Source organism: Salvelinus namaycush, chromosome 11 (genome assembly GCF_016432855.1).
Source record: "Salvelinus namaycush isolate Seneca chromosome 11, SaNama_1.0, whole genome shotgun sequence".
Classification (NCBI taxonomy): domain Eukaryota; kingdom Metazoa; phylum Chordata; class Actinopteri; order Salmoniformes; family Salmonidae; genus Salvelinus; species Salvelinus namaycush.
Window position 1 is genome coordinate 42764492 of NC_052317.1, and position 24140 is coordinate 42788631.

At 48.8% G+C, this 24140-nt stretch overlaps 1 protein-coding gene across 1 annotated transcript in view; it reads left to right on the forward strand.

Annotated features, from left to right (window-relative positions):
• Positions 1-287: 287 nt before the first annotated feature.
• The window catches only part of hectd3 (HECT domain containing 3), a 27283-nt gene continuing 3430 nt past the window's right edge, over positions 288-24140 (forward strand). Inside the window, exons 1-12 of the mRNA XM_039003290.1 lie at positions 288-1006; positions 1323-1483; positions 1639-1731; positions 2180-2315; positions 4361-4482; positions 5492-5605; positions 5743-5825; positions 10051-10216; positions 12792-12873; positions 13470-13652; positions 13856-13908; positions 14070-14086. Of these exons, the coding sequence (XP_038859218.1) occupies positions 653-1006; positions 1323-1483; positions 1639-1731; positions 2180-2315; positions 4361-4482; positions 5492-5605; positions 5743-5825; positions 10051-10216; positions 12792-12873; positions 13470-13652; positions 13856-13908; positions 14070-14086 (1564 nt within the window). The 5' untranslated portion in view covers positions 288-652. The remainder of the gene's footprint in view (positions 1007-1322; positions 1484-1638; positions 1732-2179; positions 2316-4360; positions 4483-5491; positions 5606-5742; positions 5826-10050; positions 10217-12791; positions 12874-13469; positions 13653-13855; positions 13909-14069; positions 14087-24140) is intronic.

Sequence of the window (24140 nt, forward strand, 5' to 3'; positions counted from 1 at the left end):
GCAGGGCTTTCTTGGTCTCAATGGGACACCCTGTTAAAATAAAGGTCAAATAAAAAGTACACATTTTTCGATAGCTATTGACTGTCATGGAATGTAAACACGTTGCTAGCTAACACGTTTGCTGCATCGTGGAACGTTAGCTAGCTAGCCAGCTAAATAGAAGGCTAGCAAATGTTAACTTCCTGCCAATGCTTCAGCGGTGTAAAAATCGTTGGTGTAAGCTAGCTTGCTAGGCTACTTGCAGACGGAAGCCGACACGGTAACATAACTTGTCGAATTGAAAGCTAGCTGAAGTTATGGGCGGTTCGCCCTTTAGATCCGATTAAGTGCTACCAGTGAGAGCTACGGAAAGTGTCTGCTAGCTGTCAGTTAGCTGAAGCGGTGGCACCGGATGAGAATGTTCCGTTTCGTTTGAAACGGGCGGTGGATAAATAGCTTTGTGTTGCTTTTTTGTTTGTTCAAATATAGAAGCTTTATCCACGACAATCCTGGGCAACAAAGGGAGAACTGAACGGAAAAACTGAAATGTCAGGTGACGTCCACTATTCAAATATGTGTTGACTGTGACGCATAGTTAGCTAGTTAACTAGCCCTGCGACGGACTGTTGTGCCTGGCTAGCTTGAGTTACCTAGCTTTAAAAAACAGAAAGCGATGTCACCGGGCGACAACCCTCACGTTTTACTGGGAAGGATTCGGTTTCTGAACAAGTGCATAGAATGTTTCAGGAAGAGCGAAGCTGTGCCCGAGTGCCTATGTTTCGTCCCAAAAGAGGTATGTTATAAAATCTGCAAAGATTCGTCATCGAATTCAACCGCTTCGTCTAGTACGTCCACCGCCAACTCATCCGTCGGTAAGACCCTGGTTTCAGTTTGGGAGAGCCCACATCAAGCTCTCCACAGTAAGAAACTATGCAAGTGCAACATCGAACCAAAGAAAGGGACATGTATTCGGACAACGGGGGAAGAGTATTGCAACAGCCACGGCCTGTGGGTTAAAATCAACAAGGTAAGAAAGAGTTGAATGATTAATTGCTTTACACACTTCCTGGTTAGTGGACAACAGAGAATCTCCATTCTTGTTGCAGGACTGATCGCCTTTGCTCAGTACACATTTTGAGGCAGTTGTCCTTTAACCGTCTGTGTTTCTGCTTGTCTATCTCTGTGTCTGCTTGTCTCTCTGTGTGTGTCTGCTTGTCTCTCTGTGTGTGTCTGCTTGTCTCTCTGTGTGTGTCTGCTTGTCTCTCTGTGTGTGTCTGCTTGTCTCTGTGTGTGTCTGCTTGTCTCTCTGTGTGTGTCTGCTTGTCTCTCTGTGTGTCTTATAGGATCAGTTGGAGGAGCACCGAGTGGGTCAGGAGTGTGAGGAGGGCTGGGTCTTGGTCTGTAAACACACGGAGGGAGGAGACCGACTGGTACCTGTAGAATCACCTGAGACACTCGGCAGACACCAGCAGCTCTTCGGATATGACCACAAGCCCTGTGACAGGTATGTGTGTGTGTGTGTGTGTGTGTGTGTGTGTGTGTGTGTGTGTGTGTGTGTGTGTGTAACAGAGGTGGTGAGTAACTTTGAGACCTGAAGACTTGTAATGGCTCTGCTTGATGCTTTAGCTCAGCGGTTTAACACGGTCTGCTCTCTGTCAGGTGGGAACAGGTGGTGGATGTAGAGAGTTCTCTTCACATCGGCTCTAAACCCAAGGTCGCGGAGCGTGATGAAGCGGCTGTTCAGAAGCTCAGGTCAGTGTGTTTGGAGGCAAAGCCAGCTCATGGTCAAGCCCTGGTCAGTGATGGGTGATAACAGGCTCTGATGAGCTACACAGCTACCTGTTCAAGCCCTGGTCCATGGGTGATAACAGGCTCTGATGAGCTACACAGCTACCTGTTCAACCCCTGGTCCATGGGTGATAACAGGCTCTGATGAGCTACACAGCTACCTGTTCAACCCCTGGTCCATGGGTGATAACAGGCTCTGATGAGCTACACAGCTACCTGTTAAAGCCCTGGTCCATGGGTGATGACAGGCTCTGATGAGCTACACAGCTACCTGTTCAACCCCTGGTCCATGGGTGTTAACAGGCTCTGATGAGCTACAGCAGATATTGAGTCAGTTTGGACACTTTCTGTAAAAAGTGAATGAAGTTAAGGTGGTCTAACCAACAGTACTGTTCCCTTCTCTGTTGTCCAGATATGTTCCTCCCACCTGGACGTTTGAATATGATGAGGATCTGGTGCACTACTTCTACGACCACATTGGAAAGGAGGATGAGAACCTGGGCAGTGTCAAACAGTGTGTCACCAGCATCGATGTGTCCTCCTGCTCAGTGAGTAGTGTGTGTGTGTGTGTGTGTGTGTGTGTGTCAGTGTTAATTTCGTCAACAATAAATATGACGAAAAATACTCGTCAATAAACCTATTTATCCTGACTAAAACTAGGACAGTGACGCAATACCCTGGAATAAAAAGATAACTATTAAAATGATTCCAAATTTTAGTCAACGGAAACGTGAGATGAGAATTCCATGTGAGACTAATGGACATTTGACAAGAAGCTCCTTTTCACCTGTTTCATCTCATCATTAGTATGCTTGACAAGAAGCTCCTTTTTAACCTGTTTCATCTCATCATTAGTATGCTTGACAAGAAGGTTCCTTTTCACCTGTTTCATCATCATTAGTATGCTTGACATGAAGCTTATTTCCACCTGTTTCATTCCATGTGCATGCAGAATATTTTCACGCAATCCTCTCATTAGACAGAATGAATATCTTTCAGTTGTGTGGTCTGATTGGTCAGATCTGCCCAGCACACAGCTCCCAGGAGGTCTGATTGGCCTGATCTGAACATTTGAACATCTTGGCCATGTTCTGTTATAATCTCCACCCGGCACAGCCAGAAGAGGACTGGCCACCCTTCATAGCCTGGTTCCTCTCTAGGTTTCTTCCTAAGTTCCTGTCTTTCTAGGGAGTTTTTCCTAGCCACCGTGCTTCTACACCTGCATTGCTTGCTGTTTGGGGTTTTAGGCTGGGTTTCTGTACAGCACTTTGAGACATCAGCTGATGTACGAAGGGCTATATAAATACATTTGATTTGATTTGATCGTCCCAGTACACAGCTCACAGGAGGTCTCTTCAGTCACTCGCTTGAACTGATGTGAAGCCAGAACACTAACTAACCTCAATTAGAAACCATTTTTACTCTCTTACTTTCATGGGTTTTTGCTTTGATCACATCAGCAGGTCTATTTTCCCAAGTGCTCTGTAATTTATTCATCCGTGTTGCCACGCCGCGGTTCGCAGATGCAAGTTGCGGTTGATTTTTGGGGGAAAAACAAATGCTATTTGTTGACTATTTTCAAGGAAACCACTATTATTTACCCCCATGACGGTTATGATGGGGAGAAACTCAGCTGTGAGAATGTTTTACCTGTAGCCTATATGGTTAATTATGGCTGGCATTGGTTACAATCTGACACAATTAGCCTATATGGTTATTATGGCTGGCATTGGTTACAATCTGACACAATTAGCCTATATGGTTAATTATGGCTGGCATTGGTTACAATCTGACACAATTAGCCCATATGGTTATTATGGCTGGCATTGGTTACAATCTGACACAATTAGCCTATATGGTTAATTATGGCTGGCATTGGTTACAATCTGACACAATTAGCCTATATGGTTAATTATGGCTGGCATTGGTTACAATCTGACACAATTAGCCTATATGGTTAATTATGGCTGGCATTGGTTACAATCTGACACAATTAGCCTATATGGTTAATTATGGCTGGCATTGGTTACAATCTGACACAATTAGCCTATATGGTTATTATGGCTGGCATTGGTTACAATCTGACACAATTAGCCTATATGGTTAATTATGGCTGGCATTGGTTACAATCTGACACAATTAGCCTATATGGTTAATTATGGCTGGCATTGGTTACAATCTGACACAATTAGCCTATATGGTTAATTATGGCTGGCATTGGTTACAATCTGACACAACATCAGTGTTGTCAGCTAAGGTATATGAGGAGATAGCCTTGTCCAACTATGCCTACTATCTGAATGTGCACATGATGGAAGTTAGAGGTAGCCTAAACATTCATAATTTAATAGAAAAATGACACTGACTATAAAATGGCCGACTAAAACTAGACTAAAATTTTCCAAGAGTTTTAGTCAACTGATAACTAAGAAGAGAATAAAATGGGACTAAGACTAAAAGGTATTTTAAAACAAAAAAATGGTTGACAAAATGTGTGTGTGTGTGTGTGTGTGTGTGTGTGTGTGTGTGTGTGTGTGTGTGTGTGTGTGTGTGTGTGTGTGTGTGTGTGTGTGTGTGTGTGTGTGTGTGTCAGGAGGACCCTAGTGGCGGGGCAGGTTGCCTGACAGATGGAGACACGGAGACCTACTGGGAGAGTGATGGGATGCAGGGACAACACTGGATCAGACTGCACATGAAGAGAGGCACCGTAGTCAAGTAAGTGGTACTGTCAAACAGTCCTGTTACTGCCAACCTGGGGTTTATGTAGGTGGAGAATAGTGTGGGGCCTAGTATGGAGCCTGGGGGCATTCCCTTGGGGACAGGAGGGGCCTAGTATGGAGCCTGGGGGCACTCCCTTGGGGACAGGAGGGGCCTAGTATGTCGCCTGGGGGCACTCCCTTGGGGACAGGAGGGGCCTAGTATGTAGCCTGGGGGCACTCCCTTGGAGACAGGTGGGGCCTAGTATGGAGCCTGAGGGCACTCCCTTGGGGACAGGTGGGGCCTAGTATGGAGCCTGGGGGCACTCCCTTGGAGACAGGTGGGGCCTAGTATGGAGCTTGGGGACAGGTGGGGCCTAGTATGGAGCCTGGGGGCACTCCCTTGGGGACAGATGGGGCCTAGTATGGAGACTGGAGGCACTCCCTTGGGGACAGGTGGGGCCTAGTATGGAGCCCGGGGGCACTCCCTTGGGGACAGGTGGGGCCTAGTATGGAGCCTGGGGGCACTCCTTTGGGGGTAGGTGGAGAATAGTGTGGGGCCTAGTATGGAGCCTGGAGGCAATCCCTTGGGGACAGGTGGAGAATAGTGTGGGGCCTAGTATGGAGCCTGGGGGCACTCCTTTGGGGGTAGGTGGAGAATAGTGTGGGGCCTAGTATGGAGCCTGGGGGCGCTCCCTTGGGGACAGGTGGAGAATAGTGTGGGGCCTAGTATGGAGCCTGGAGGCAATCCCTTGGGGACAGGTGGAGAATAGTGTAGGGCCTAGTATGGAGCCTGGGGGCACTCCTTTGGGGGTAGGTGGAGAATAATGTGGGGCCTAGTATGGAGCCTGGGGGCACTCCTTTGGGGTAGGTGGAGAATAGTATGGAGCCTGGGGGCACTCCCTTGGGGACAGTACATCATCAGATGACCACTAGCCCACCAAAAAAAACATGACTTTGGTCAAGTCTTAGGAAGCCCTGAAGAATAACCTTTTAATTTGTATTGTTTTTGTGTCCTTGTCCGGCAGTAAGCTGATATTGACCGTTGACTCAACCGATGACAACTACATGCCTAAAAGAGTGACTGTGTTCGGAGGAGAAGGAGACAATCTGAAGAAGCTCAGCGACGTCACAATAGACGAGTGAGTTACAAGAACACCTGGGCTGTATTCAGCAGAGCAAACGGAAGAAAAGGTTTTGAAACAGAGGAGGTGCTACATGAACTTGTAACTTTGTGTGTTTTTTTTAATTTTTTTAAAATTATTTATCTGTCCCTCAGCAATCTGATTGGTGAGGTGTGTGTGCTGGAAGACATGACGGCCCACCTGCCTGTCATAGAGGTCCGCATCGAGGAGTGCAGGGGTGAGAATGGTGGCTACACATTGAATAATTAATATACACACAACTGTACTTATCATTTACGGGCCTGTATTGGCAAAGCATCTCAGTACGAGTGCTGGTATAGGATCAGTTTAGCCTTTTTTGAAATAATAATGAATAACATATGGGCAGGGGAGGAGACCTGATCCTAGATCAGCACTCTGTTCAAAGTTGTAGAGCCGTGACCGACATCACATCCTGTCCAGCTGATGAACTAGACCAACCGTAGATCTACCCTGTCACCTTTATCTGGGAGTGGCTCAGCTGATGAACTAGACCAACCTTAGATCTACCCTGTCACCTTTATCTGGGAGTGGCTCAGCTGATGGACTAGACCAACCGTAGCTCTACCCTGTCACCTTTATCTGGGAGTGGCTCAGCTGATGAACTAGACCAACCGTAGCTCTACCCTGTCACCTTTATCTGGGAGTGGCTCAGCTGATGAACTAGACCAACCGTAGATCTACCCTGTCACCTTTATCAGGGAGTGGCTCAGCTGATGAACTAGACCAACCTTAGATCTACCCTGTCACCTTTATCTGGGAGTGGCTCAGCTGATGAACTAGACCAACCGTAGCTCTACCCTGTCACCTTTATCTGGGAGTGACTCAGCTGATGAACTAGACCAACCTTAGATCTACCCTGTCACCTTTATCTGGGAGTGGCTCAGCTGATGAACTAGACCAACCGTAGCTCTACCCTGTCACCTTTATCTGGGAGTGGCTCAGCTGATGAACTAGACCAACCTTAGATCTACCCTGTCACCTTTATCTGGGAGTGGCTCAGCTGATGGACTAGACCAACCTCAGCTCTACCCTGTCACCTTTATCTGGGAGTGACTCAGCTGATGAACTAGACCAACCGTAGCTCTACCCTGTCACCTTTATCTGGGAGTGGCTCAGCTGATGAACTAGACCAACCTTAGATCTACCCTGTCACCTTTATCTTGGAGTGGCTCAGCTGATGAACTAGACCAACCTCAGCTCTACCCTGTCACCTTTATCTGGGAGTGGCTCAGCTGATGAACTAGACCAACCTCAGCTCTACCCTGTCACCTTTATCTGGGAGTGACTCAGCTGATGAACTAGACCAACCGTAGCTCTACCCTGTCACCTTTATCTGGGAGTGGCTCAGCTGATGAACTAGACCAACCGTAGATCTACCCTGTCACCTTTATCTGGGAGTGGCTCAGCTGATGAACTAGACCAACCTTAGATCTACCCTGTCACCTTTATCTGGGAGTGGCTCAGCTGATGGACTAGACCAACCGTAGCTCTACCCTGTCACCTTTATCAGGGAGTGGCTCAGCTGATGGACTAGACCAACCGTAGCTCTACCCTGTCACCTTTATCTGGGAGTGGCTCAGCTGATGAACTAGACCAACCGTAGCTCTACCCTGTCACCTTTATCTGGGAGTGGCTCAGCTGATGAACTAGACCAACCTTAGATCTACCCTGTCACCTTTATCTGGGAGTGGCTCAGCTGATGAACTAGACCAACCGTAGCTCTACCCTGTCACCTTTATCTGGGAGGGGCTCAGCTGATGAACTAGACCAACCTTAGATCTACCCTGTCACCTTTATCTTGGAGTGGCTCAGCTGATGAACTAGACCAACCTCAGCTCTACCCTGTCACCTTTATCTGGGAGTGGCTCAGCTGATGAACTAGACCAACCGTAGCTCTACCCTGTCACCTTTATCTGGGAGTGGCTCAGCTGATGAACTAGACCAACCTCAGCTCTACCCTGTCACCTTTATCTGGGAGTGGCTCAGCTGATGAACTAGACCAACCGTAGCTCTACCCTGTCACCTTTATCTGGGAGTGGCTCAGCTGATGAACTAGACCAACCGTAGATCTACCCTGTCACCTTTATCTGGGAGTGGCTCAGCTGATGAACTAGACCAACCTCAGATCTACCCTGTCACCTTTATCTGGGAGTGGCTCAGCTGATGAACTAGACCAACCGTAGCTCTACCCTGTCACCTTTATCTGGGAGTGGCTCAGCTGATGAACTAGACCAACCGTAGATCTACCCTGTCACCTTTATCTGGGAGTGGCTCAGCTGATGAACTAGACCAACCGTAGCTCTACCCTGTCACCTTTATCTGGGAGTGGCTCAGCTGATGAACTAGACCAACCTCAGATCTACCCTGTCACCTTTATCTGGGAGTGGCTCAGCTGATGAACTAGACCAACCTCAGCTCTACCCTGTCACCTTTATCTGGGAGTGGCTCAGCTGATGAACTAGACCAACCGTAGCTCTACCCTGTCACCTTTATCTGGGAGTGGCTCAGCTGATGAACTAGACCAACCGTAGCTCTACCCTGTCACCTTTATCTGGGAGTGGCTCAGCTGATGAACTAGACCAACCGTAGCTCTACCCTGTCACCTTTATCTGGGAGTGGCTCAGCTGATGAACTAGACCAACCGTAGATCTACCCTGTCACCTTTATCTGGGAGTGGCTCAGCTGATGAACTAGACCAACCGTAGATCTACCCTGTCACCTTTATCTGGGAGTGGCTCAGCTGATGAACTAGACCAACCTTAGATCTACCCTGTCACCTTTATCTGGGAGTGGCTCAGCTGATGGACTAGACCAACCTTAGATCTACCCTGTCACCTTTATCTGGGAGTGACTCAGCTGATGAACTAGACCAACCGTAGCGCTACCCTGTCACCTTTATCTGGGAGTGGCTCAGCTGATGAACTAGACCAACCGTAGCTCTACCCTGTCACCTTTATCTGGGAGTGGCTCAGCTGATGAACTAGACCAACCGTAGATCTACCCTGTCACCTTTATCTGGGAGTGGCTCAGCTGATGAACTAGACCAACCTCAGATCTACCCTGTCACCTTTATCTGGGAGTGGCTCAGCTGATGAACTAGACCAACCGTAGATCTACCCTGTCACCTTTATCTGGGAGTGGCTCAGCTGATGAACTAGACCAACCTTAGATCTACCCTGTCACCTTTATCTGGGAGTGACTCAGCTGATGAACTAGACCAACCGTAGCGCTACCCTGTCACCTTTATCTGGGAGTGGCTCAGCTGATGAACTAGACCAACCTCAGATCTACCCTGTCACCTTTATCTGGGAGTGGCTCAGCTGATGAACTAGACCAACTGTAGCTCTACCCTGTCACCTTTATCTGGGAGTGGCTCAGCTGATGAACTAGACCAACCTTAGATCTACCCTGTCACCTTTATCTGGGAGTGGCTCAGCTGATGAACTAGACCAACCTCAGATCTACCCTGTCACCTTTATCTGGGAGTGGCTCAGCTGATGAACTAGACCAACCGTAGATCTACCCTGTCACCTTTATCTGGGAGTGGCTCAGCTGATGAACTAGACCAACCTTAGATCTACCCTGTCACCTTTATCTGGGAGTGACTCAGCTGATGAACTAGACCAACCGTAGCGCTACCCTGTCACCTTTATCTGGGAGTGGCTCAGCTGATGAACTAGACCAACCTCAGATCTACCCTGTCACCTTTATCTGGGAGTGGCTCAGCTGATGAACTAGACCAACTGTAGCTCTACCCTGTCACCTTTATCTGGGAGTGGCTCAGCTGATGAACTAGACCAACCTTAGATCTACCCTGTCACCTTTATCTGGGAGTGGCTCAGCTGATGAACTAGACCAACCTCAGATCTACCCTGTCACCTTTATCTGGGAGTGGCTCAGCTGATGAACTAGACCAACCGTAGATCTACCCTGTCACCTTTATCTGGGAGTGGCTCAGCTGATGAACTAGACCAACCTTAGATCTACCCTGTCACCTTTATCTGGGAGTGACTCAGCTGATGAACTAGACCAACCGTAGCGCTACCCTGTCACCTTTATCTGGGAGTGGCTCAGCTGATGAACTAGACCAACCTCAGCTCTACCCTGTCACCTTTATCTGGGAGTGGCTCAGCTGATGAACTAGACCAACCTCAGCTCTACCCTGTCACCTTTATCTGGGAGTGACTCAGTGTCTTTGTTGGCACACTGTAGATATCAGCTTGGACTTTGGAAATAGAGAACTGTGCCTTGAATTAAATACGGTATCAGGCTTATCCTCTCCTGTCAGGACCTCAGCATGTCCCTTCAGTGAATAGAACTATGATACATTCTAGTTGAAAATGAATAACACTTTATTTTTTACATTGAAATAGACTCAAGCTCTTCCTAACCTGTCTCTGGCGTTTGTCTTCCCGTCTCAGACGAGGGGATAGACGTTCGGATCAGAGGGTTGAAGATCAAGTCATCATGTGAGAGAGACCTGGGGCTCAACGCTGACGTGTTTCAGTCTCCTAACCTAGTGCGTTATCCTCGACTGGAGGGGACCCTGCCTGATGTCCTCTACCGCAGGGCCCTGGTTATACAGAGGTAAGACCCTGCCTGGTTATACAGAGGTAAGACCCTGCCTGGTTATACAGAGGTAAGACCCTGCCTGGTTATACAGAGGTAAGACCCTGCCTGGTTATACAGAGGTAAGACCCTGCCTGGTTATACAGAGGTAAGACCCTGCCTGGTTATACAGAGGTAAGACCCTGCCTGGTTATACAGAGGTAAGACCCTGCCTGGTTATACAGAGGTAAGACCCTGCCTGGTTATACAGAGGTAAGACCCTGCCTGGTTATACAGAGGTAAGACCCTGCCTGGTTATACAGAGGTAAGACCCTGCCTGGTTATACAGAGGTAAGACCCTGTCTGGTTATACAGAGGTAAGACCCTACCTGGAGGAGAGCCTGGTTATACAGAGGTAAGACCCTGCCTGGAGGAGAGCCTGGTTATACAGAGGTAAGACCCTACCTGGAGGAGAGCCTGGTTATACAGAGGTAAGACCCTACCTGGAGGAGAGCCTGGTTATACAGAGGTAAGACCCTGCCTGGTTATACAGAGGTAAGAACCTACCTGGAGGAGAGCCTGGTTATACAGAGGTAAGACCCTGCCTGGTTATACAGAGGTAAGAACCTACCTGGAGGAGAGCCTGGTTATACAGAGGTAAGACCCTACCTGGAGGAGAGCCTGGTTATACAGAGGTAAGACCCTACCTGGAGGAGAGCCTGGTTATACAGAGGTAAGACCCTGCCTGGTTATACAGAGGTAAGAACCTACCTGGAGGAGAGCCTGGTTATACAGAGGTAAGACCCTGCCTGGTTATACAGAGGTAAGACCCTGCCTGGTTATACAGAGGTAAGACCCTGCCTGGTTATACAGAGGTAAGACCCTGCCTGGTTATACAGAGGTAAGACCCTGCCTGGTTATACAGAGGTAAGACCCTGCCTGGTTATACAGAGGTAAGACCCTGCCTGGTTATACAGAGGTAAGACCCTACCTGGAGGAGAGCCTGGTTATACAGAGGTAAGACCCTGCCTGGTTATACAGAGGTAAGAACCTACCTGGAGGAGAGCCTGGTTATACAGAGGTAAGACCCTGCCTGGTTATACAGAGGTAAGAACCTACCTGGAGGAGAGCCTGGTTATACAGAGGTAAGACCCTGCCTGGTTATACAGAGGTAAGACCCTGCCTGGTTATACAGAGGTAAGACCCTACCTGGAGGAGAGCCTGGTTATACAGAGGTAAGACCCTACCTGGAGGAGAGCCTGGTTATACAGAGGTAAGACCCTGCCTGGTTATACAGAGGTAAGAACCTACCTGGAGGAGAGCCTGGTTATACAGAGGTAAGACCCTGCCTGGTTATACAGAGGTAAGAACCTACCTGGAGGAGAGCCTGGTTATACAGAGGTAAGACCCTGCCTGGTTATACAGAGGTAAGACCCTGCCTGGTTATACAGAGGTAAGACCCTGCCTGGTTATACAGAGGTAAGACCCTGCCTGGTTATACAGAGGTAAGACCCTGCCTGGTTATACAGAGGTAAGACCCTGCCTGGAGGTGAACATGGAGCTTGTAGTGGTTATCATGAAACCCTCCTGATCCTCTTATACTACCAAGATGAATGCTGGTCTGTGGTACTGTATGTTACGCACGCCTCTATAAAGAGGGAACGCAACTCCCTGCTGCAACTCAACTCTCCGTGAAGCGAAAGAGGTATGGACCGTAGGTGCGAGAAAGGACGACAAAGGCAGAATTGACCGTTTACTAGGATTTATTTCCTACACGGTAATATGGGGAAAAGGGGCTGGACGGAACCAAAGCAAAGAAAGTAAATATCAAAGCTCCCCCTCTCCTATCTAACCTGCCTACCCACTACTTACCTATCTTAGCACCACCTGGTGCCCTAACCAAAATACAGGGGGTGGTCCGCCCAGGTCTTACCTAGTGTGCCTAGACATTGAATATACTACGGGTATATGTATGCCCTCGGGCCTCTTGCCTAAGCACTCCCTAAGTGCCTTCCCCTTCCCCCCTGGGAACAAATGAAACAGAATAACAAACAATCCACTTCAAAACAACTCAGGTCACTAAAGATGCTCTGAACAAGCAACAAACACAGAACATAGCCAAGCTGCTACCAACAACAACTAACATAGTACATACTCACGACAAACATGCTATAACCCTCAGCCATAAACCTCTCTCTCAGCAATGATCTATATAACATTCAATCTCAGCCTATAATGATATATATCTCTCTCTATCTCTCTCAGGATCTCTTTCTAATGATTTCTCTAAAATAGTCAATCTCCCTCTAACCTCCAATCATTTCTCTCTAAAATATTCAATCTCCCTCTAACCTCCTTTTCTGAACAGAACACTGGCTTTTATATCTTCAGGTGGCAATGGTGATTAGAGTCAGCTGCTTCTTGACGAGGGGGCGGGGTCAGCTCTCCAATCATCAATTAGCCTGGGGTCGACCAATCAGCTGCTTGGGGAGTTTTCAGGAATCTATCTCCTGAAACACACACACTCAAATACAACACAGAAACTGGGGAACGTAACAGTGCTCTTCTCCTGTCTGGTCAGTTGGTGTTGTGACTCAGCTTGTGTGTCTCTCAGGTTCATCTCGCTGCTGGACAGTCTCCTGCCCCACCTGGTTCCAGCCTGGGACTACAGCCTGGCCACCTTCAACCACATCAAGGTACGTCTAGTGCTGGGCTGGAACAAAAGCCTGTACTAGCTCCCCAGGACCAGGGTTGGAGACACACCACGGATGTCACGTCTAATCTGCTGGTGTAAAATAACATCTCTGTCCTCCCTTTCCTTTCATCTTTAAAGGGACGCTGCCAGATTTTCATTTACCTACTTAACCCAGAGTTAGACCAACTTATGGATGCCATTTTGTATAGAGATTACAATGTTGTATCTGTCACATTTTATAGCATCTGTGAGCTCACGGGCATCTCCGTGAGACGGATGCAACGTTACGATCTCTAAGACAACTGGGAAAGAATGAGGAAGTGGATATTAACACATTTTATAAAATGTTGATTACTATGTATTTGAAGACCTATAAATGGCCAACCACACATTTTTTGGAGTAGAAAGTTTATTCCCTTGCTTTTGAGAGGAGCTGGCTACTGTACCTGGAGACTTCCAGCAATTGCGCTAAGCTAACTTCAATCATCTCCAAACTGCACGCAGAGACATAACATAGTATTTATGAGTTGGTCTGACTCTGGGTAAGAAGATAAACCATCCAGTACATGGACCGTTGTGCTCTATGCTGCCCCCTAGAGTATCAAGCCGTTCCTGCTGCTGTCGAAGCGTCGCTCGGCCCTCATCACCCAGTGTCTGAAGGACTCCGAGACCAGCAAGCCCAACTTCATGCCCCGGCTCTATATCAACCGTAGACTGGCCATGGAGCACAGAGACAACCCCTCACTGGACCCTACTGCCAAGAACGCTGTCTTCACACAGGTAGTGGAGGGGGTGTGTGTTGGGGTGGGAGGGGGGGTGTGTTGGGGCGGGAGGGGGGGTGTGTTGGGGCGGGAGGGGGGGTGTGTTGGGGCGGGAGGGGGGGTGTGTTGGGGCGGGAGGGGGTGTGTGTTGGGGTGGGAGGGGGATATGTGTGTGTGTGTTGTAGCTATATGATTTTGGACATCTGGCTTTAACCCGTGCAGGTGTACGAGGGTCTGAAGCCATCCGATAAGTTTGAGAAGATTTTGGACTACAGGTACAGTGATTTTTCTCTCTACCCAGCATCCTTATTGACCGTCACAGGAAGCTGAATTTGTTATCTAAAAGATGGTGAAATTAATGTGTTAATAATAAGCTGTTATCATAACAGACTTCTAAGGAAAATAAACCAGCAGTCAATATGTTGTTGTTGATCAGATGGCCGGCGCGGTACGACCAGTCAATATGTTGTTGTTGTTGTTGATCAGATGGCCGGCGCGGTACGACCAGTCAATATGTTGTTGTTGTTGATCAGATGGCCGGCGCGATACGACCAGTCAATATGTTGTTGTTGTTGATCAGATGGCCGGCGCGATACGACCAGTCAATATGTTGTTGTTGTTGTTGATCAGATGGCCGGCGCGATACGACCAGTCAATATGTTGTTGTTGTTGATCAGATGGCCGGCGCGGTACGACCAGTCAATATGTTGTTGTTGTTGATCAGATGGCCGGCGCGGTACGACCAGTCAATATGTTGTTGTTGTTGTTGATCAGATGGCCGGCGCGGTACGACCAGTCAATATGTTGTTGTTGTTGTTGATCAGATGGCCGGCGCGGTACGACCAGTCAATATGTTGTTGTTGTTGATCAGATGGCCGCGCGGTCGACCAGTCAATATGTTGTTGTTGTTGATCAGATGGCCGGCGCGATACGACCAGTCAATAGTTGTTGTTGTTGTTGATCAGATGGCCGGCGCGTACGACCAGTCAATATGTTGTTGTTGTTGTTGATAAGATGGCCGGCGCGGTACGACCAGTCATATGTTTGTTTTTTGTTGATCAGATGGCCGGCGCGGTACGACCATCAATATGTTGTTGTTGTTGATCAGATGCCCGGCGCGGTACGACCAGTCAATATGTTGTTGTTGTTGATCAGATGGCCGGCGCGGTACGACCAGTCAATATGTTGTTGTTGTTGTTGATCAGATGGCCGGCGCGGTACGACCAGTCAATATGTTGTTGTTGTTGTTGATCAGATGGCCGGCGCGGTACGACCAGTCAATATGTTGTTGTTGATCAGATGGCCGGCGCGGTACGACCAGTCAATATGTTGTTGTTGTTGTTGATCAGATGGCCGGCGCGGTACGACCAGTCAATATGTTGTTGTTGTTGATCAGATGGCCGGCGCGGTACGACCAGTCAATATGTTGTTGTTGTTGATCAGATGGCCGGCGCGGTACGACCAGTCAATATGTTGTTGTTGTTGTTGATCAGATGGCCGGCGCGGTACGACCAGTCAATATTTGTTGTTGTTGTTGATCAGATGGCCGGCGCGGTACGACCAGTCAATATGTTGTTGTTGTTGTTGATCAGATGGCCGGCGCGTACGACCATCAATATTGTTTTGTTGTTGATCAGATGGCCGGCGCGTACGACCAGTCATATGTTGTTGTTGTTGTCGATGGCCGGCGCGATACGACCAGTCAATATGTTGTTGTTGTTGTTGATCAGATGGCCGGCGCGGTACGACCAGTCAATATGTTGTTGTTGTTGATCAGATGGCCGGCGCGGTACGACCAGTCAATATGTTGTTGTTGTTGTTGATCAGATGGCGGCGCGGTACGACCAGTCAATATGTTGTTGTTTTGTTGATCAATGGCCGGCGCGATACGACCAGTCAATATGTTGTTGTTGTTGTGATCAGATGGCCGGCGCGTACGACCACAATATGTTGTTGTTGTTGATCAGATGGCCGGCGCGGTACGACCAGTCAATATGTTGTTGTTGTTGTTGATCAGATGGCCGGCGCGATACGACCAGTCAATATGTTGTTGTTGTTTTGATCAGATGGCCGGCGCGATACGACAGTCAATATGTTGTTGTTGTTGTTGATCAGATGGCCGGCGCGATACCCAGTCAATATGTTGTTGTTGTTTATCAGATGCCGGCGCGATACGACCAGTCAATATGTTGTTGTTTGATCAATGGCCGGCGCGATACGACCAGTCAATATGTTGTTGTTGATCAGATGGCCGGCGCGATACGACCAGTCAATATGTTGTTGTTGATCAGATGGCCGGCGCGATACGACCAGTCAATATGTTGTTGTGTTGTTGATCAGATGGCCGGCGCGATACGACCAGTCAATATGTTGTTGTTGTTGTTGATCAGATGGCCGGCGCGGTACGACCAGTCAATATGTTGTTGTTGATCAGATGGCCGGCGCGGTACGACCAGTCAATATGTTGTTGTTGTTGTTGTTGATCAGATGGCCGGCGCGGTACGACCAGTCAATATGTTGTTGTTGTTGTTGTTGATCAGATGGCCGGCGCGGTACGACCAGTCAATATGTTGTTGTTGTTGTTGATCAATGGCCGGCGGTACGACCAGTCAATAGTTGTTGTTGTTGATCAGATGGCCGGCGCGGTACGACCAGTCAATATGTTGTTGTTGTTGATCAGATGGCCGGCGCGGTACGACCAGTCAATATGTTGTTGTTGATCAGATGGCCGGCGCGATACGACCAGTCAATATGTTGTTGTTGTTGATCAGATGGCCGGCGCGATACGACCATCAATATGTTGTTGTTGTTGTGATCAGATGGCCGGCGCGATAGACCAGTCAATATGTTGTTGTTGTTGATCAGATGGCCGGCGCGGTACGACCAGTCAATATGTTGTTGTTGGATCAGATGCCGGCGCGATACGACCAGTCAATATGTGTTGTTGTTGTTGATCAGATGCGGCGCGGTACGACCATTCAATATGTTGTTGTGTTGATCAGATGCGCGCGCGGTACGACCAGTCAATATGTTGTTGTTGTTGATCAGATGGCCGGCGCGTACGACCTCAATATGTTGTTGTTGTGATCAGATGGCCGGCGCGATACGACCAGTCAATATGTTGTTGTTGATCAGATGGCCGGCGCGTACGACCAGTCAATAGTGTTGTGTTGTTGATCAGATGGCCGGCGCGATACGACCAGCAATATGTTGTTGTTGTTGTTGTCAGATGGCCGCGCGGTACGACCAGTCAATATGTTGTTTGTTGTTGATCAGATGGCCGGCGCGGTACGACCAGTCAATGTTGTTGTTGTTGATCAGATGGCCGGCGCGTACGACCAGTCAATATGTTTGTTGTTGATCAGATGGCCGGCGCGGTACGACCAGTCAATATGTTGTTGTTGTTGATCAGATGGCCGGCGCGGTACGACCAGTCAATATGTTGTTGTTGTTGATCAGATGGCCGGCGCGGTACGACCAGTCATATATGTTTTGTTGTTGATCAGATGGCCGGCGCGGTACGACCAGTCAATATGTTGTTGTTGTTGATCAGATGGCCGGCGCGGTACGACCAGTCATATGTTGTTGTTGTTGATCAGATGGCGCGCGCGGTACGACCAGTCAATATTGTTGTTGTTGATCAGATGGCCGGCGCGGTACGACCAGTCAATATGTGTTGTTTGTTGATCAGATGGCCGGCGCGGTACGACAATCAATATGTTGTTGTTGTTGATCAGATGGCCGGCGCGGTACGACCAGTCAATATGTTGTTGTTGTTGATCAGATGGCCGGCGCGATAGACCAGTCAATATGTTTTGTTGTTGTTGATCAGATGGCCGGCGCGATACGACCAGTCAATATGTTGTTGTTGTTGATCAGATGGCCGGCGCGATACGACCAGTCAATTGTTGTTTGTTGACAGCAATGGCCGGCGCGATACGACCAGTCAATATGTTGTGTTGTTGATCAGATGGCCGCGCGATACGACCAGTCAATATGTTGTTGTTGTTGATCAGATGGCCGGCGCTACGACCAGTCATATTTTTGTTGATCAGATGGCCGGCGCGGTACACCAGTCAATATGTTGTTGTTGTTGTATCAGATGGCCGGCGCGATACGACCAGTCAATATGTTTTGTTGTTGTTGATCAGATGGCCGGCGCGGTACGACCAGTCAATATGTTGTTGTTGTTATCAGATGCCGGCGCGTACGACCAGTCAATATGTTGTTGTTGTTGTGATCAGATGGCCGGCGCGTACGACCAGTCAATTGTTGTTGTTGTTGATCAGATGGCCGGCGCGATACGACCAGTCAATATGTTGTTGTTGTTGTGATCAGATGGCCGGCGCGTACGACCATTCAATATGTTGTTGTTGTTGATCAGATGGCCGCGCGGTACGACCAGTCAATATGTTGTTGTTGTTGATCAGATGGCCGCGCGGTACGACCAGTCAATATGTTGTTGTTGTTGATCAGATGGCCGGCGCGGTACGACCAGTCAATATGTTGTTGTTGTTGTTGATCAGATGGCCGGCGCGATACGACCAGTCAATATGTTGTTGTTGTTGATCAGATGGCCGGCGCGTACGACCAGTCATATGTTTGTTGTTGTTGATCAGTGGCCGGCGCGGTACGACCAGTCAATATGTTGTTGTTGTTGATCAGATGGCCGGCGCGATACGACCAGTCAATAGTTGTTGTTGTTGTTGATCGATGGCCGGCGCGGTACGACCAGTCAATATGTTGTTGTTGTTGTTGATCAGATGGCCGGCCGTACGACCAGTCAATATGTTGTGTTGTGTTGATCAGATGGCCGCGCGTACGACCAGTCAATATGTTGTTGTTGTTGTTGATCAGATGGCCGGCGCGGTACGACCAGTCAATATGTTGTTGTTGTTGTTGATCAGATGGCCGGCGCGGTACGACCAGTCAATATGTTGTTGTTGTTGATCAGATGCCGGCGCTCGACGCGGTATGCTGTCAATTGTTGTTTGTTGTTGATCAATGGCCGGCGCGTACGACCAGTCAATATGTTGTTGTTTGTTGATCAGATGGCCGGCGCGATACGACCAGTCAATATGTTGTTGTTGTTGTTGATCAGATGGCCGGCGCGGTACGACCAGTCAATATGTTGTTGTTGTTGTTGATCAGATGGCCGGCGCGATACGACCAGTCAATATGTTGTTGTTGTTGTTGATCAGATGGCCGGCGCGATACGACCAGTCAATATGTTGTTGTTGTTGATCAGATGGCCGGCGCGGTACGACCAGTCATATGTTGTTGTTGTTGATCAGATGGCCGCGCGTACACCAGTCAATATTGTTGTTGTTGTTGATCAGATGGCCGGCGCGGTACACCAGTCATATGTTTGTTGTTGTTGATCAAATGGCCGGCGCGGTACGACCAGTCAATATGTTGTTGTTGTTGATCAGATGGCCGGCGCGGTACGACCAGTCAATATGTTGTTGTTGTTGATCAGATGGCCGGCGCGATACGACCAGTCAATATGTTGTTGTTGTTGATCGATGGCCGGCGCGGTACGACCAGTCAATATGTTGTTGTTGTTGATCAATGCCGGCGCTACACCATCATATGTTGTTGTTGTTGATCAGATGGCCGGCGCGTACGACCAGTCAATATGTTGTTGTTGTTGATCAGATGGCCGGCGCGTACGACCAGTCAATATGTTGTTGTTGTTGATCAGATGGCCGGCGCGGTACGACCAGTCAATATGTTTGTTGTTTTGATCAGATGGCCGGCGCGGTACGACCAGTCAATATTTGTTGTTGTTGATCAGATGGCCGGCGCGTACGACCAGTCAATATGTTGTTGTTGTTGATCAGATGGCCGGCGCGGTACGACCAGTCAATATGTTGTTGTTGTTGATCAGATGGCCGGCCGGTACGACCAGTCAATATGTTGTTGTTGTTGATCAGATGGCGGCGCGGTATACGACCAGTCAATATGTTGTTGTTGTTGATCGATGGCCGGCGCGGTACGACCAGTCAATATGTTGTTGTTGTTGATCAGATGGCCGGCGCGATACGACCAGTCAATAGTGTTGGTTGTTGATCAGATGGCCGGCGCGATACGACCAGTCAATATGTTGTTGTTGTTGTTGATCAGATGGCCGCGCGATACGACCAGTCAATATGTTGTTTTGTTGATCAGATGGCCGGCGCGATACGACCAGTCAATAGTGTTGTTGTTGTTGATCAGATGGCCGGCGCGATACGACCAGTCAATATGTTGTTGTTGTTGTGATCAGATGGCCGCGCGATACGACCAGTCAATATGTTGTGTTGTTTTGATCAGATGGCCGGCGCGGTACGACCAGTCAATATTTGTTGTTGTGTGATCAGATGGCCGGCGCGGTACGACCAGTCAATATGTTGTTGTTGTTGATCAGATGGCCGGCGCGATACGACCAGTCAATATGTTGTTGTTGTTGTTGATCAGATGGCCGGCGCGTATCGACCAGTCAATATGTTGTTGTTGTTGTTGATCAGATGGCCGGCGCGATACGACCAGTCAATATGTTGTTGTTGATCAGATGGCCGGCGCGATACGACCAGTCAATATGTTGTTGTTGTTGATCAGATGGCCGGCGCGATACGACCAGTCAATATGTTGTTGTTGTTGATCAGATGGCCGGCGCGATACGACCAGTCAATATGTTGTTGTTGTTGATCAGATGGCCGGCGCGGTACGACCAGTCAATATGTTGTTGTTGTTGATCAGATGGCCGGCGCGATACGACCAGTCAATATGTTGTTGTTGTTGATCAGATGGCGGCGCGATACGACCAGTCAATATGTTGTTGTTGTTGATCAGATGGCCGGCGCGATACACCAGTCAATATGTTGTTGTTGTTGATCAGATGGCCGGCGCGTACGACCAGTCAATATGTTGTTGTTGTTGATCAGATGGCCGGCGCGGTACGACCAGTCAATAGTTGTTGTTGTTGTTGATCAGATGGCCGGCGCGGTACGACCAGTCAATATGTTGTTGTTGTTGTTGATCAGATGGCCGGCGCGGTACGACCAGTCAATATGTTGTTGTTGTTGATCAGATGGCCGGCGCGGTACGACCAGTCAATATGTTGTGTTGTTTGATCAGATGGCCGGCGCGGTACGACCAGTCAATATGTTTGTTGTTGTTGATCAGATGGCCGGCGCGGTACAACAGTCAATATGTTGTTGTTGTGATCAGATGGCGGCGCGGTACGACCAGTCAATATTTTTGTTGTTGTTGATCAGATGGCCGGCGCGGTACGACCAGTCAATATGTTGTTGTTGTTGATCAGATGGCCGGCGCGGTACGACCAGTCAATATTGGTGTTGTTGTTGATCAGATGGCCGGCGCGGTACGACCAGTCAATATGTTTGTTGTTGTTGATCAGATGGCCGGCGCGGTACGACCAGTCAATATGTTGTTTGTTGTGATCAGATGGCCGGCGCGGTACGACCAGTCAATATGTTGTTGTTGTTGATCAGATGGCCGGCGCGGTACGACCAGTCAATATGTTGTTGTTGTTGATCATGGCCGGCGCGTACGACCAGTCATATGTTGTTGTTGTTGATCAGATGGCCGGCGCGTACGACCAGTCAATATGTTGTTGTTGTTGATCAGATGGCCGGCGCGGTACGACCAGTCAATATGTTGTTGTTGTTGATCAGATGGCCGGCGCGATACGACCAGTCAATATGTTGTTGTTGTTGATCAGATGGCCGGCGCGGTACGACCAGTCAATATGTTGTTGTTGTTGTCAGATGGCCGGCGCGGTACGACCAGTCAATAGTTGTTGTTGTGTTGATCAGATGGCCGGCGCGATACGACCAGTCAATATGTTGTTGTTGTTGATCAGATGGCCGGCGCGATACGACCAGTCAATATGTTGTTGTTGTTGATCAGATGGCCGGCGCGATACGACCAGTCAATATGTTGTTGTTGATCAGATGGCCGGCGCGGTACGACCAGTCAATATGTTGTTGTTGTTGATCAGATGGCCGGCGCGGTACGACCAGTCAATATGTTGTTGTTGTTGATCAGATGGCCGGCGCGGTACGACCAGTCAATATGTTGTTGTTGTTCAGATGGCCGGCGCGATACGACCAGTCAATATGTTGTTGTTGTTGATCAGATGGCCGGCGCGGTACGACCAGTCAATATGTTGTTGTTGTTGATCAGATGGCCGGCGCGGTACGACCAGTCAATATGTTGTTGTTGTTGATCAGATGGCCGGCGCGATACGACCAGTCAATATGTTGTTGTTGTTGATCAGATGGCCGGCGCGGTACGACCAGTCAATATGTTGTTGTTGATCAGATGGCCGGCGCGGTACGACCAGTCAATATGTTGTTGTTGTTGATCAGATGGCCGCGGCGTACGACCAGTCAATATGTTGTTGTTGTTGATCAGATGGCCGCGGTACGACCAGTCAATGTTTGTTGTTGTTGATCAGATGGCCGGCGCGGTACGACCAGTCAATATGTTGTTGTTTGATCAGATGGCCGGCGCGGTACGACCAGTCAATATGTTGTTTTGTTGTTGATCAGATGGCCGGCGCGGTACGACCAGTCAATAGTTTTTGTTGTGATCAGATGGCCGGCGCGGTACGACCAGTCAATAGTTGTTGTTGTTGTTGATCAGATGGCCGCGCGGTACGACCAGTCAATATGTTGTGTGTTGTTGATCAGTGGCGGCGCGGTACGACCAGTCAATATGTTGTTGTTGTTGATCAGATGGCCGGCGCGTACGACCAGTCAATATGTTGTTGTTGTTGATCAGATGGCCGGCGCGATACGACCAGTCAATATGTTGTTGTTGTTGATCAGATGGCCGGCGCGTACGACCAGTCAATATGTTTTGTTGTTGTTGATCAGATGGCCGCGCGATACGACCGTCAATATGTTGTTGTTGTTGATCAGATGCGCCGGCGCGGTACGACCAGTCAATATGTTGTTGTTGTTGTATCAGATGGCCGGCGCGGTACACCAGTCAATATGTTGTTGTTGTTGATCAGATGGCCGGCGCGGTATACGACCAGTCATATGTTGTTGTTGTTGATCAGATGGCCGGCGCGGTACGACCAGTCAATATGTTGTTGTTGTTGTTGATCAGATGGCCGGCGCGGTACGACCAGTCAATATGTTTGTTGTTGTTGATCAGATGGCCGGCGCGGTACGACCAGTCAATATGTTGTTGTTGTTGATCAGATGGCCGGCGCGTACGACCAGTCAATATGTTTTGTTGTTGATCAGATGGCCGGCGCGATACGACCAGTCAATATGTTGTTTGTGTTGATCAGATGGCCGGCGCGATACGACCAGTCAATATGTTGTTGTTGTTGATCAGATGGCCGGCGCGGTACGACCAGTCAATATGTTTGTTGTTGTTGATCAGATGGCCGGCGCGTACGACCAGTCAATATGTTGTTGTTGTTGATCAGATGGCCGGCGCGGTACGACCAGTCAATATGTTGTTGTTGTTGTTGATCAGATGGCCGGCGCGGTACGACCAGTCAATATGTTGTTGTTGTTGATCAGATGGCCGGCGCGATACGACCAGTCAATATGTTGTTGTTGTTGTTGATCAGATGGCCGGCGCGGTACGACCAGTCAATATGTTGTTGTTGTTGATCAGATGGCCGGCGCGTACGACCAGTCAATATGTTGTTTGTTGATCAGATGGCCGGCGCGTACGACCAGTCAATATGTTGTTGTGTGTTGATCAGATGGCCGGCGCGGTACGACCAGTCAATATGTTGTTGTTGTTGATCAGATGGCCGCGCGGTACGACCAGTCAATATGTTGTTGTTGTGATCAGATGGCCGGCGCGATACGACCAGTCAATATGTTGTTGTTGTTGTTGATCAGATGGCGGCGGCGGTACGACCAGTCAATATGTTGTTGTTGTTGATCAGATGGCCGGCGCGGTACGACCAGTCAATATGTTGTTGTTGTTGATCAGATGGCCGCGCGATACGACCAGTCAATATGTTGTTGTTGTTGATCAGTATGGCCGGCGCGGTACGACCAGTCAATATGTTGTTGTTGTTGTCAGATGGCCGGCGCGATACGACCGTCAATATGTTGTTGTTGTTGATCAGATGGCCGGCGCGATACGACCAGTCAATATGTGTTGTTGTTGTTGATCAGATGGCCGGCGCGATAACCCAGTCAATATGTGTTGTTGTTGATCAGATGGCCGGCGCGATACGACCAGTCAATATGTTGTTGTTGTTGATCAGATGGCCGCGCTACGACCGTCAATATGTTGTTGTTGATCAGATGGCCGGCGCGGTACGACCAGTCAATATGTTGTGTGTTGTTGTTGATCAGATGGCGCGCGGTACGACCAGTCATATGTTTGTTGTTGTTGATCAGATGGCCGGCGCGTAACGACCAGTCAATATGTTGTTGTTGTTGTTGATCAGATGCCGGCGCGATACGACCGTCAATATGTTGTTGTTGTTGTGTTGATCATGGCCGGGACGCGCTATTGG